Genomic DNA, 13,427 nt, shown 5'->3' with positions numbered 1-13,427 from the left:
TGTAGCAGCTCCTTCTGAGATGGAATGAATGAGGAGGGATCTCCAGTGACCCTTGGGTCCTAGCCACAGCTCATCATTTAGGAAATCCCTATGTCCACTCTCTGCCTGCACTCATGTCTCTCTGATTTCCCCCATTATTAACTCTTTCCTCACCTTCATCCCGACAGGTCACCAACAGTGCCAAAATGCCAACTTATGGAAAAGTTTGCATAAGAAGCAATTTTTTCCTATTCACAGAGGGCTTTGGAACACATTGATATCTAATTCCAGGAATTCATTTGCTTAACAGAAATGTCTGGCGGTAAGTGGCTCACACGTAGCTGCACAATGAGACAGTCAACAAGGGAACCACATTCTTCCATGTACAGTTGCTCTCCGTCCATTTAAAATGAGATTGGCTGAGGTCATTCTTGCCTGCAACAGTGACCTTTCTACTTGTTCCTAAGTCCTGTCCATTTCTCTCCAGGTTCTATCCTGTACGTGGTTTGAATGAGAAATGTCCCTATAGTCTTGGGCATTTGACCACTTGGTCCCCAGTTGGTAGCATTTTGAGGGGTGGGGAGGTTCAGGGTGGTGGAGACTTGCTGTAGGAATCATGGTATTGGGGCAGGTTTTGAGATTCAAAGCCCCTAGTTATTTCTAGGTAGCTCTTTCTATTTCCTGTTTGTGGTTCAGTATGTGCACTCTCAGCTTCCATTCCTGTCACTGTGCCTGCTGCTTGTGGCCATGCCTCTGTGCTGCCATCATGGATTCTCATCCCTCTAGAAATGCCAGCCAAATTAAATTCTTTTCCTTAAGTCATCTTTGGTCATGGTGTTTTAGCATAGCAACAGGAAAGTAACTAAAACATGGAGTTACAGTTTTAAAAAAATGTTGTGAGCATTTAGTCTCTCTCTCTCTCTCTCTCTCTCTCTCTCTCTCTCTCTCTCTCTGTGTGTGTGTGTGTGTGTGTGTGTGTGTGTGTGTGTCTGGTTGGCTGGCTGGCTTCTCTGTCTGTCTGTGTCTGAGTGTGTATACTGCATGTGCCTGTGTGTGCATTTGTAAAGGGGTGAATCTGACATCAGTGTCTTCCTCCACCTTATATGTTGAGCCTGGAGCTCACTGATTGGCTAGACTGCCTGGTCAGAGTGTCCCTCCCCTTCTCCTGGGATGCTCCTGTCTCTGTCTGCTAGCACTGGAGTCCCAGGCATGCACTTGCCGTACCCTGCTTTTTACTTGGGTTGCTGCGGATCCAAACATGGGTCCTCATGCTTCTTCCCACAGAGATGGCCTCTGCAGCTGTGTTCAGCAGAGGCTGGGACACCTGAAAACCTGGAATCAAGTCATGGCAAGAGAGGTGCTCTCCTCTCTCCCTCCTTTACATGGTGTGGTCTGAGTGTTCATGCTGCTTCGGAATTCTCTTGTAGAGACAACGAGAGCTCTCCCTAAGGGCTCTGGGTTACAAAATCATTTCACAGGTGTTTTATGAGGCTCTCTCTTGCCCTGTGGTCTAGAGATCTAAGGACTGAATACTCTTCGAAGAGCTACCTTGGCAAGTTACCCACAGCTTCTTTGGGAATGTGGGCAGCAGCACTAAGAAACAGGTGTGGGGTGGAGAAAGCGATAAGCCTCAACCACTAGTTTGAGTTCAAGTCCCCAGAAACTTGATACACTCTGATTTGCTGTTTCCTTGAAGCAATTAGAGTTGAATTGCTGTCATTTAAAACCAAAGAACAGGTGCCCTACTCCAGGCTACTAGCCCATAGTCCATAACACTTTAAAAAAATACAGTTCATTAAGTTACTCATACTTTAGTCAATAGTTAATTTTTGCCAGCAGAATCTTGCCGCTCAATTGTTAGAAGTCAGGAATGAGAATGTTAGTAAATATCATAATATTTAATATTTTAATTACTGTTCTAAATGCCACTCCCTCTAAAGAAATCTGGAAGGTACAGTAAAATAATCTTTTTTACATATATACATACAATGCATAAAGGCAGATACACACACATACTTTGTATTTAATTATTTTCTTCAGAATACTGTAGTTTTAATGAGGAATTTATTAATAACTTTGAGCCAGGCAATTTTTTTTTGTATTTATTGTATTTATCTGCCTTGATGGTTGTGTGAGACTTCATTCTATTTTTAAAGATTACTGGAAAATAAATACTGTTCCATCCAATTAACTATTTTAAGCTTACTATATTATGAACCATGTTTTATTTTCTTCACATCTCCAAACATCAAGTTACATAGCACCTAAGTCAAGTGTGGCGTAGTCACTGAATAAAAACAAAGAATCCTTACATTTGAGCCCAATACAACTCCTGAAAACTGCTCCTCAGACTCATCTCTCAGGTTTGCTGACTGCACAGTTCTTGCCCAGAAGACACGGCACGCTGAAGGCCTGTGCTTTTGCCCTTCCTAGCTTTTCTTGTCTCGTGTCACCCAAATGTTTTATTTCTTACACTTAACCTATCTCCACACAAGCACTGGCTAATCCCCCTCTGTGTGGCATGGGACTCTCACCACTTCATAGCCCACACTTACAGGAAGCAATTCAGAGGCCAGGTTTTAAAATGACTGAGGAAAAGACTTATATGAAGCAATTATCACTTTTTTTTTAAAGCCAAGAGTTTGCTATGAAACTCGATGGCCTGAAACTTGGAATCCTCCTGCCCCAGCCTCCTGAGTGCTAAGATTACAGGCGTGTGCCATCACATCTACCCTTTAAATGAGGACTCTGGATGCATAGTCCAAAGTATCTTTCCAGGAAGGTAGAAGTAAATTAAGTTTTCCTGGATTCTCTTAGTTTATAAATCCCTGTTACAGGAAAATTCACATACTCTGAAAATACGTTATCATACAGTCATCCTGTGACCACCACAGTTATACCTTATAAAAGGCCGCGTCACTGCAAGGATTGTTCTGATGAACCAAGATGGGTGCACAATGATGAATGACTTCAAATTCTTGCGCAACCTATTTTTTAAAAAAAACACAATTCTACATTGTTTTAAACTGACTTTTCATTGGAAACAGAAAACAGATCCCCAAATAAGAATACATGAAATTTTTGGGAGGTATTCTAGGAAAGTTACAATTTCTGATGTACAGAATGTCCAGGATTAATTTTTAAAATGCCTTTTGATTTCTCTCTCTCACTCTCCCCCACTCTGTACGTGTGTGTTCATTCACTTGGGAATGTGTGTAAGTATCTACGCATTCCTGCAGAGAACACCAATGTCAAGTGTCATTCTCTGAGACAGTCTCTCACTGAGACCCCAGGCTTGCTGATCAGACTCCGCTGGCTGGCCAGTGAGCTCCAGGGATCTGCTTGTCTCTGCATCCCCAGAACAAGGCATACCAGCATACACTGCCAAACCTTTTATTTTTTTTTTTAAATGTGATGCTGGGAATTGAACTCAGGTCCTTGTGCTTGCCTGGCAAGCACGTCATACACTGAGCTATCCCGCTAGCTTCCTGAAATAATTTTTGAGCATAATTAGACACTTAAGTCTCATTTTCCCAGAGGCACAAATGTAAAAGAGAAGGGTGATACTTTTACAGTATACAAATTTACAATAATTGGCATATTTTTTGCTTAATGATGCTTTTCAGTTTGTTAGCCTTATCTTTGTTAATTTGAAAAGAATATGTTTTCAGTGACAATTTAGATTATTAATTATTTGTTTATTGTTTTTGTTTTTGAGACAGGGCCTTGTGTAGCTCAGGCTGGCCTCAAACTCACATATAGCTAAGGATTACGTCTGGCTTTTGATCCTCCTGCCTCCACCCTCTGAATACAGAGATTACAGGTGTATGCAGGTAATGGAATGCAGAGCCTCATGAGAGTTAGGTGAGCATGCTTCCAGCAAAGCTACATCCTCTGTCCCTTGATAATTTATTTGGTCTGACTAAGCCTTATTTTGTTCTTATATATAAAGTAAATTTACCATTTCAAAAATTCTTGCATTTCAGGCACATTTTTCAGTATTAACAATACTACTTTATTATCATTGGATCATAAAATAGATTTTAGTTAAATGTAACAAGGCACTATCATGGCATTATGAAAGAAGTCCCATCTAAGGGGATGTAACATATACTAGATACCATAAATGTTTTATTATTTTAATTTTCATATATATGACAATAAAGTTTGTCTGAGCAGAGAGGTATTTTGAGGAAGGTGCACACGAAGGCGGTGCTGGGCTAGCAGACATCTTGAACTGATAGAAATGCTGAAATAATACAACGGTCTCATGAATCATCATTACCCTAATGCAGTGGTTCTCAAACTTCCTGACGCTGTGACCCTTTAATTTCATTCCTCATATTGTGCTAACCCCCAACCATAATTATTTTTGTTGCTATTTCATAACTGTAATTGTATAGAGGAGCAGTGTCTCAGCTCCTAAGACCATTGGAATTATGTGTTTTCTGATGGCTGCAACCCACAGGATGAGAACCACTGCCCTAATACATAAAACAGCCACTGGGTCACATGATACCACGAAGGACTAGGTTTGCTTATTCAAGTTGTACCAGCACACTTGTAGTCTAGAGTGGACCAGATCTGCCAGGGTCAGGAGTGGTGTTCATAAAATTTAGGGATGATTGGCTTTGCTTAGCTTTAGGCATTATGTGGTACTTCCATTCATATTCTTACAACTTCCTGCTTCATGTATGAGCAACCCATTATCTCTAAGATAAGACTGTATTATAGGCTAGAAGAATATTAGATATGAGAGCTAGTGAAGAGTCAAAATAGTGCTTAAATGGAGGCACCCCCATACCGTCTGTCAATCATCTGATAGCATTTCTTCATCCAGCCTAGCCCGGGCATCTTCCGCCTTGGGGTTGCACCATTCAAGTACACGATCATGTAGTCTTCAGCTACCATCAGCTCTAAGGTACTTATTACATATCTGATCACAGGAAGGGAGAGAAATATCTTCAGTTCCCACATGAAAGACTTCATTCTATTCGCACCGTAATTCATTGACATTCAAATTACAGGGTGAATGACATGGAAGAGTAGTGGTGCATGTTATCTCGTTTTCTCTTGAGAACAATGCACCAGCATTGCCCTTTTATTTGTGTATGTGCAGCCACCCTAGAAAAATACGTGGGTTTAAAAGTGATGTAAAAAAATGTCAGCAATGTTATCAAATGTTAAGGGCAACTCAGATTAAACAAGGGCAAAAGTCAGTGGGGGCAGTTTTCCACCGCTAAGAACATGTTATCAGAAACAAAAACAATCCTTTGCCCAAAGGAAATGTTAGGAAAGTTGTAACTATGGCTAGAGACAGAGTTCTACAGACAGAGTTCCCTAGAACAAGGCTCCTTCACAGAAATACTACTGGCTTCTTATCGAAGTCTTAAGATCGGCTATGCCATATACCCGTGCAGTTAAAGACCTTTATCAGCTACCACATGCCCACGGATGTCAACCCAATCTCCACTCACAGGAAAAGGTTTTCCATGACATAGTGGTAATCCGCTCGGCTGCTGTCTGGCAGAAAACAGGCGGCAAACACAATGATGGCATTCAGACCGTCCCCATAGTATCCTGGGGACAAATAAAAAGATATGTGTAACTGAATGAAATCCCTTAACAAGGTCGTATCGCTCCTAAAAAGAGAAATATGGTATCTTGTCCAGTGTGTGTGTGCATATAAATGAGATATAACATGAAATGAGCAATCATACCAAAGAACGTTCTGTATATACATATTATATACATATATATGTATGTATATAATATGTATATATATGTATGTATTTATCTTTTAGTGGTTAACATATTTATATAGAGTCTTGTATATATAATATGAGACAATACTTTGACTCATAAGTCTCCAACTTAAACAATACTAACTTACAAAAAAGCAAATCTATATAAAATTTCATTCTGATTGCTGAGAAAGGTTCTCTTAGATCCACATTGGTTCTTCTAGTTTAAGATCTAGTGAACTGTGACAATTTAGTCAGTGAATTGTAATTTAATCCCAGACACACACACTCCAATAACCAAGGCCTAGTAGAGAGACATGCAAAATACCTTTATTTTGATTTCCAGCTCTAGTCATTTGACAGTAATGATCCTGGATTCTCTCGATATAACAGGAAGTATAGGAATAGAAGGTAACTTCCAGCCAGGCCCAGAATAACAGCACAGAATTCACAGCTTCACAGCTTAGAGAAAGCAGTGTACTAAAAAAAGGGCCTACCTAAATTCCCTTGAGCCCTATAGAGATATGTGCATTTGGGAAAAACCTCAGATTCATTTCCAGATGAGATGGGTGGGATGTGGAAGTGCTATTTGCAGGTGGAGCTGAGAAAAAGAGGATCTGTGAAATGCAAGTAAATGCACCGTTCAAACTCTGAAAGTCGGGGAATAGAAAGACACATCTCAGGACATCCTTGCCATCTTCTGAAATAACTGATGTCATCTTAGCACTGCCTCAACTTTTTCCCACAAGCATTCTGTTTCCTCAGATCTCATCTCTGAAAGTGATGGCAGGTGCTGATCAACTACCCAAGGGTAAGTGCAAGGAATAAAATATGTCTCTGATACTTAAAGAGGAAGACCATGCCCTGGATTGCCACCGGGGAAGCACTGGGGATTGAACCCAGGACTTCACATGTGTTACACTTGTGCTCCAGCACTGCGGTACCCTCAGCCTTGATTGGTTTTAAATATGTCCCTTTGTAATATTAGGAACTGAGTCTTAAGCGTGCTATGAAGCACTCCACCACTGAGCTACGTCTCCAGTCCTTAATCCTTTTTATGCAAGGTCTTGCTAAACTGGGACGCTCACCTTGAACTCACTCTGGAACTTTCAACTTGGAATTCTCATGTTTCAGCCTCAAGAGTAGCTGGAGTATAGGCACATGCCACTAGACCCTAATCACATTTGTTTTTCTTATCTATTTATGAATTTATGTATTTATATATTTATTTAGTGTTTGAGTGTGAGATGCATGTACAGACATGTTCCCTGGCACACCTTATGGAGGTCAGAGGACAACTTGTGGGAGTCAGTTCGCTCCTTTGAACACAGAGGGGTTCTGGGCATGAAACACATGTCACCAGGCAGCTGAGCATCTCACCAGCCCATTGAATGTCCCCAATGTATACACTTGTAATTTACATCATATTGTTCCAAATTTACGGTCATTACATAGAGATGCCTTTGGAGCTTTGAGCAAGGCAGGACAAGAGTGCTCATAACTCTGATTCTGCTCTCCCAGAACTCAGTGAGTTTCGTTTCCCTTGGAGCTCTAGCTCTAGCAGTGACACAGGAGGAAGATGCTGGCAGTAGATGTGGATGGCCCCCTCTTGAGGAGCAGTTTCATAAGATGTCCCCCTACAAAGACACCAAGTATGACTCGATCACCAATAAAGCAGAGAGAAAAGAACTGAAAATGCATCCTGTGGTGGGCTTGTGAGTGTAACTAATTTGGGGTGTTGGACAGGGTGTTTATGCCTGTATCTTATAAAATGCTATGCATGCTAACACTACATCTGGTGCAGTATGTTTGTAAGCCAGCATCCCCTTAGCCTCCCTCTGGACTTCCTGCTTCAGTCCCATCAAAACACTGTGTAGTTGTTTACCAGCTTCTTTCTAGAGCGTTCACATGAAGGAAATTTCAAGACAGACATTTGATGTGAGGAGTTCTTGTTTCTGGGGACTCACAAGCAAATCGAAATCCACAAGGGATGTAGGAGCAAGCCAACATGAAGACATGCAATTCAGACAGCACAGGACAACGTAAGCATCCCACACAAGAGAGTCAACGTCACCGTCCTGGTGGAAAAACCAACGTGAACACATCTTTCTAAATGTGGTTGTCGGCTGTGGTGTCAGAATCATGAGATCGGGACTACTCCGAGAAGCGGAATTCCTAAGAAACGTTAGCGTGCTCAGAATGCAGTGGCAGCGCCCAACCTCTGCATCCTCTAACAGCGGAGCACACAGGGACCACTGTCGAAGCGAGGGGTTAGCTTTGTACCAAAGTTGCTGAGATTTACAGATGAAAGCGGCTCCCCGCACTGGGTGGAGGAGCGGCCCGAGGAGACAGGGAAAACGAAAGGGGAGAAAATGAGAGCGCAGGAGGCGATGTGAGAAAGGGGACGGAAGAAAGGGATTTCCACATGAAAGTGTGCCCCCCAGGCTGTGAGCTGATATCTCTGCAGTGAGGCTCTGGACACACGTGAAAACTGGTTCACTGGTAAGTGAGCAGCTAGGTCACTGCTAGGTCCTACCTTAGAATGAATGAATGAATGAATGAATGAATGAATGAACGAATGAATAAAACAAGATTTGCTGGGCAAGAGCAGTAACTAGAGTGAGAAACTTTGCTTTTTAGTCCTCCGATCAGATGCTTTTCGGGACCAACTAACCCCTCAATTTCTACCCCAAATCATGCTACTTTTCAGGTAAAAGTTGGTAACAGCATCACTCAGGAAATTTGGTTTGTCTGTCTGTTTGTACTGGGATTGTAGCTAAGTGCCGGTGCAGGCTACGGCAGTGTTCTACTGTTGGGCCACATCTATAGTCTTACATTTCATTTTGAGTCAGGGTCTCAATAAGTTGCTCGAAGGTCGGCCTTGAGTTGCTCTTCAGCCTAGGAAAGGCCCAGATTTAGAACCCCTTCGTCCCAGACTCCCAAGTAGCTGGAATCGCAAGCCTGGCTTGGAGTTTGGTTGCTTAAATATTTAATTTGTCAGGCTCTGTTCTCATGAAACGAGAGGTGGCCGTAGGACGCACATTCTGGGGGGTGTCAGCAATCCCACCGTGGAGCCTCCTGAGGCCCTAGGGAGCAGCGATGGCAGGCCTTACCTGAGGTGACACAAGAGGCATGAAAGAGTTGTGACACAAGTTTGCTGGCCAGCAAATGGAATGGAGAGAGAAGGGGAGGTGTCGTCACAGGTGCGACAGAATGTCACAGGTGCAACAGAACACAGGCTCGCGCGCACGCGCACGCACACACACACACACCAGCCAGCAACTCTTCTGCCCATTCTTTCCAGGCTCTCTTGTCCAGCAACACTGCAGAGAAGGTTACCTGAGTCTCCTAGAGTGAAATAAGAGAAGTAGAAAGAGAACAAGAGAGGAAACTCCTTGTTAGCATCCTTCAGTGTGATTGCTCTTGGTTATTCAGTGAGCTTATTCTCAGCTCTAAGTTTAAAAAAAAAAAAAGATCAGTTCTGGCTTCCACCTGACCCCATGACACTGGCTACGTAAAACCACCCATCATGCTTTTTTCTTTCTTTTTTAGAATATTGCTCATGGGACCATAGGCTGTGAACACTGGCATCATCGCAATTCGCCTCTTTCAGGTGATAGAGTAACCGAGGCCAGAAAAGATTAGGGGAAGTACCAAGGTCACAGACCCTGAACTCAGCTTCTGCTCCTTGCACAGGGTGTCCATGCCAAGGTCACCAAATCTGAAAAGTGGATTAGAAACACAGCTGCGCACACTGGGCAGCGTCTGACTGTGGACCAATTTCTTCAAGCTTTTGGTCGCTCCGACCTTACAGTTTCCTGCACTGAACACTGCCCTGCCAGAAGTTTCCTTGGGGCAGATAGGAAACATCTTCAGAGCAATATGGAGCAGAGGAGCAAGACTCGTGTTCAGTGTGCTGTCTGTTTTGACAGAAGTCAGGCTGACAAACTTGGCTGGCAGCTAAGACGCTGGGTCATCAGAGTCCAAGACAGTGATGTAAGTTTCCAACGTGGAAGACTAAGCTTTGTCAAATTCAGAAGGAACATCTGAGCAGTTTTTACCGAGAGCACAAAAGCTGGCCAGCACGGAGGAGGAGGAGGAGGAGGAGGCTTCTTGACAGCGGCCTGAGGGTACAGCCAGAAGGCACAGTCATGCAGCTGAAGGAGACTGAGGCAGAGCCAGGGAAAGGAGAGGTGGCCTTCTCTTCAAAACAAACTGACAGTCACTCAGACAAAAACAAAATGCACACAACATACTGTGTGGAGATGAGCAAATGCCAAGGGGAGGCGGGGGCAAGGATGGAGCTCAGCAAACCAGGTCCCCCCCCCCCCCCCCCCCCCCCAGGTCACAGACAGACTTTAATAACCATGGCAGGCAGAGAGAGTCCTGCCACCAGTGTACTCTCTGTGACCACTTGGCCTGATTCCAGTGACTTGGACACCAGGTCACCCAACCCACTCGATTTGACTGAGTTTGAAAAAAAAAACAAGAGGTGAATCTACTAAGGTATCAAGAGGTAGTTTGGCCTCACAGTGACAGCAGAACTGTGGCCTGCCTTTCCATGGCATGGGGCTGTAAGGCAAAGAGCTAAGGGCAAACACATGCAGACATCATTACTACGTGACTTTGATTTACCCCAGCAGACTTTTCTATATTTCCCATGCATTTTAGAGAAAGCACAGGCCACTTTTATAGTCAACCTTTGTGAGGTTTGTTTGTTTGTTTACTACCCCAAAACAAACAAACCAAAAATACCAGAGGGACACCTCGAAGCAAGAAGGACTCCTATGAACATTGGAGGAGGGCTCCGGTTCTGCTTCTCACCCCAGCAAGAGGCTGACTTTACAGTCCTCTGTCAGTCTCCACAAGCTTTGCTCAGCTTCATTCCAAAGGGCTAAGGAAGAGATTCCTCCTACAGGGTCCTACCCTGCCCACAGCAGCCATCACAGGGCCACGCTGCCATTCCAGATTACACAGTAAGACAGGAAATACAAAAGTCAGGGTCAAGGGACCTCAAGGGCATTCTATTTCTGTCCATCGGTTTCCTTGGGTGGCCCTGGTACTCATGGAAGGTAGTGGTGCATAGAAAGGAAGGTGAGAGATCTGTAGGGGGAGGGATAGTTGACCAGGATATTTGTGGGCACATCAGAAAGCAAATGCTATTGATTTAACTCAGTATAAAGAAGGGCTGAGGAGAGAGCTCAGTGGTAGAGCCTTTGCATGGCATATGCAAGCCCCTGGCTTCAACCCCCAGCACTGAGAAACCAACTCTTAATGAACTGCCAAATCTTATTTTCCAGTTCTCCTTAAGGCAGAGAGGGCACTGACAGCAACAGCTGCCTTGTGAGCTTGTACCTTTTCTTGGATGGCTAGATAGAGAGATACCTCAAGACCGCAGGAACGGGATGCAAGCAGCAGAAAGGTCAAACAGCCAATGATGCTTTCTGAAGTCAACAACGTTCAATGCAATGCCTGTGTTCATCTGACTTTTTTCTGAGTCTCCAATTTAATCAAAGCCACTTATGTGCCTGGAGTCCCCAGGTAAACACACTTTTCCCTCTCCAGGGTCCCTTGCTAAAACAGAGGTTATGACTGTGATTAACTTTTGTCTGTCCCAAATTTAATGTGGTTCATAGGAGAATAGACTTTCGGTAGGAAAAATAACTACTGGGCTGAGTCTAAAATGATGTGCTGGAGCCTCTGACGTGGGGGATTGGAAACTCCTCCAGGGCTGAGGTCTTACTAATGACCTTATTCTATGTGCCAAGAATTCAGTTGAACCCCACATTTGTTTCCCAATAAAAAACACAGCTTGCTTTCCCATTCCCCAGACTTGCAGAGATATTGAGTACCTCCGTGAGAAATGACTCTCCTGTAGGGCTCGATGACCTTCATGTCAATTCGCTGTTCCTGCTCTCCGATCACCACTGTCCTCCACAGACGGTTGTCTTCTCGCTCCTCTTCGGCTGTATACTCTGGAATAGACTCTGACTCTTGGCCAGAGCTTCTGTTGGCCGAAGGATCTTCTGGAAGTGAAGCACAGAGCAGGGCTGAAGTGACAAGACTTTCTAGGGGAAAGCGGGTTAGAGACTGGATTGTCAGCCACTTCCTCGAAAAGCCACCTGCTGGAGCTGTGCACTATGAACAGCTTCCTTAGAGGTAGACAGCAGCCTGACCATACAGCACCTACCTTATAGACTGACGGAAGAACCAAATCCTTCCCTAAGGTCATGCTGAAGTAGGAACAGTCGTGGTTAGAGTCCTGGTACCTCCTCATCTTTGGTCATGAGGTTAAACACTATAGGTCTTTCTGGTGGGGTGATATCAGGCCCAGATACCTTAGGTTCCTGAGGCCATTGCCCCTGGTTGCTGGGAGTGTTTGTGTGCCTTTATGTGATGATACTATCTCTTAGACCTCTGTCTGCTAGATCTCTGTCCCTCTTCTGACAGGGATGAAGCCCCTTGTCCTGTTGTGAAGCTAGGGCATATGATATACAGAAGGCTGATAATGCTTCCCACACATTATTCCAGAATATGCTACAGTAAAGCCTATACAGTGAACAGGAAACAAACAACTTCGTAGACTGGAATTCCCCAACAACTTTTAAACTTTTGGGTTCACAAAACAACAACAACAACAACCAAAAGCCCCACTGAGTATTCTTTGGTCAAAGTTTAATCTTATGCATTCAAAATAATAATCATGTTGTTCATTAAAAGAATAAGCTGCAAGTGTTAGAAGTACTGATAGAGTTCAGCAAAAGGCATTCTTCATAGCTTTAAGTACTCTGAAGGGAAAGGTTATGTATTACCTTTCCTATAACTCTGAGACGTGGCTGTTCTGATTTTCACATTGTGGGAAGACCATTTAAATGACACTGTGGGAAAAGACCATTTAAATGATATTGCTCATTGCCTCCGTCCCTCCTGTGGCACCGTGATAGGAACAGCAGTGTTGTGCCTCCGACCCACTGGTACTAGCATGGCAGTGGGTGTTAAAACGGACATTGTACCAATGCAGAACTTGGTGACAAATTAGCAACAAATACGGTCGACGCCTGCACCTCTGCAGACTCTCCAAAGCTACTGGGTTATGGCTCCCAGTCTGAAGAGGCTGTGGATTCCTTGGGCTAGGGAACTTTGTCTGAATCACCTTCAATGCTCACCTTCACAGACACATCACACAGTTAGTGCAGAAACCTACTCAGAATCCGCAAACTCTGGGAAGGTGAGTGGGTAAATGCAGGAGAGCTTGAGCAAGCTCTTGCAACTAGAAATAGTCTGTCTATAAGGACCCACAACACAGCATTGCATCCTGGAAGATTCGGCTGTCATTAAACATTCCTAAGTACCTAATTACTTGGGACTCAGCATTGGAAACTGAAGCTCAGCTGGGAAGCCAGCCTAGCCGTCTTTGACGATACCAACAGCTACAGCACCCACAGAGTCCGGCTCATTCTGGTTCCACTGTGGTCCCAGCGGCACTCGGCAGCTTGTTAAGGATGGAAGGCTGCACCCACGGCTTCTAATCAAGCACCATGTCACCTGGTGCAGACCTATTTATTTGTCTGGCATTCCTTCCCGCTTCTTCCTTTCTACTTGAGTTGGGAAACCAAGCTAGTAGCTCTCTTGCTCTCTCAGGTTCTGTGTTTCTCATCTTGTCCCTGATGCCTAAGAACTCTGTGCTCACACATGGTATGTCTT

The 13,427-nt window shown here is 44.0% G+C and overlaps 1 protein-coding gene across 10 annotated transcripts in view; it reads right to left on the bottom strand.

The window, feature by feature from the left end:
- The window catches only part of Prune2 (prune homolog 2 with BCH domain), a 262,014-nt gene that overhangs the window by 16,175 nt on the left and 232,412 nt on the right, over nt 1–13,427 (bottom strand). For 5 of the 10 annotated variants that reach the window (XM_028874880.1, XM_028874885.1, XM_028874884.1 and 2 more), the window contains exons 12-16: nt 11,576–11,749; nt 9,063–9,071; nt 5,457–5,559; nt 4,784–4,915; nt 2,880–2,966 (exon numbers count right to left, since the gene is read on the bottom strand). In XM_028874880.1, the coding sequence (XP_028730713.1) occupies nt 2,880–2,966; nt 4,784–4,915; nt 5,457–5,559; nt 9,063–9,071; nt 11,576–11,749 (505 nt within the window). The remainder of the gene's footprint in view (nt 1–2,879; nt 2,967–4,783; nt 4,916–5,456; nt 5,560–9,062; nt 9,072–11,575; nt 11,750–13,427) is intronic. The other 5 variants (XM_028874882.1, XM_028874886.1, XM_028874883.1 and 2 more) reach the window with 3 other exon arrangements.

This window comes from Peromyscus leucopus, chromosome 1 (assembly GCF_004664715.2).
Source record: "Peromyscus leucopus breed LL Stock chromosome 1, UCI_PerLeu_2.1, whole genome shotgun sequence".
Classification (NCBI taxonomy): Eukaryota; Metazoa; Chordata; class Mammalia; order Rodentia; family Cricetidae; genus Peromyscus; species Peromyscus leucopus.
This window is presented reverse-complemented; position numbering and strand designations above follow the sequence as displayed.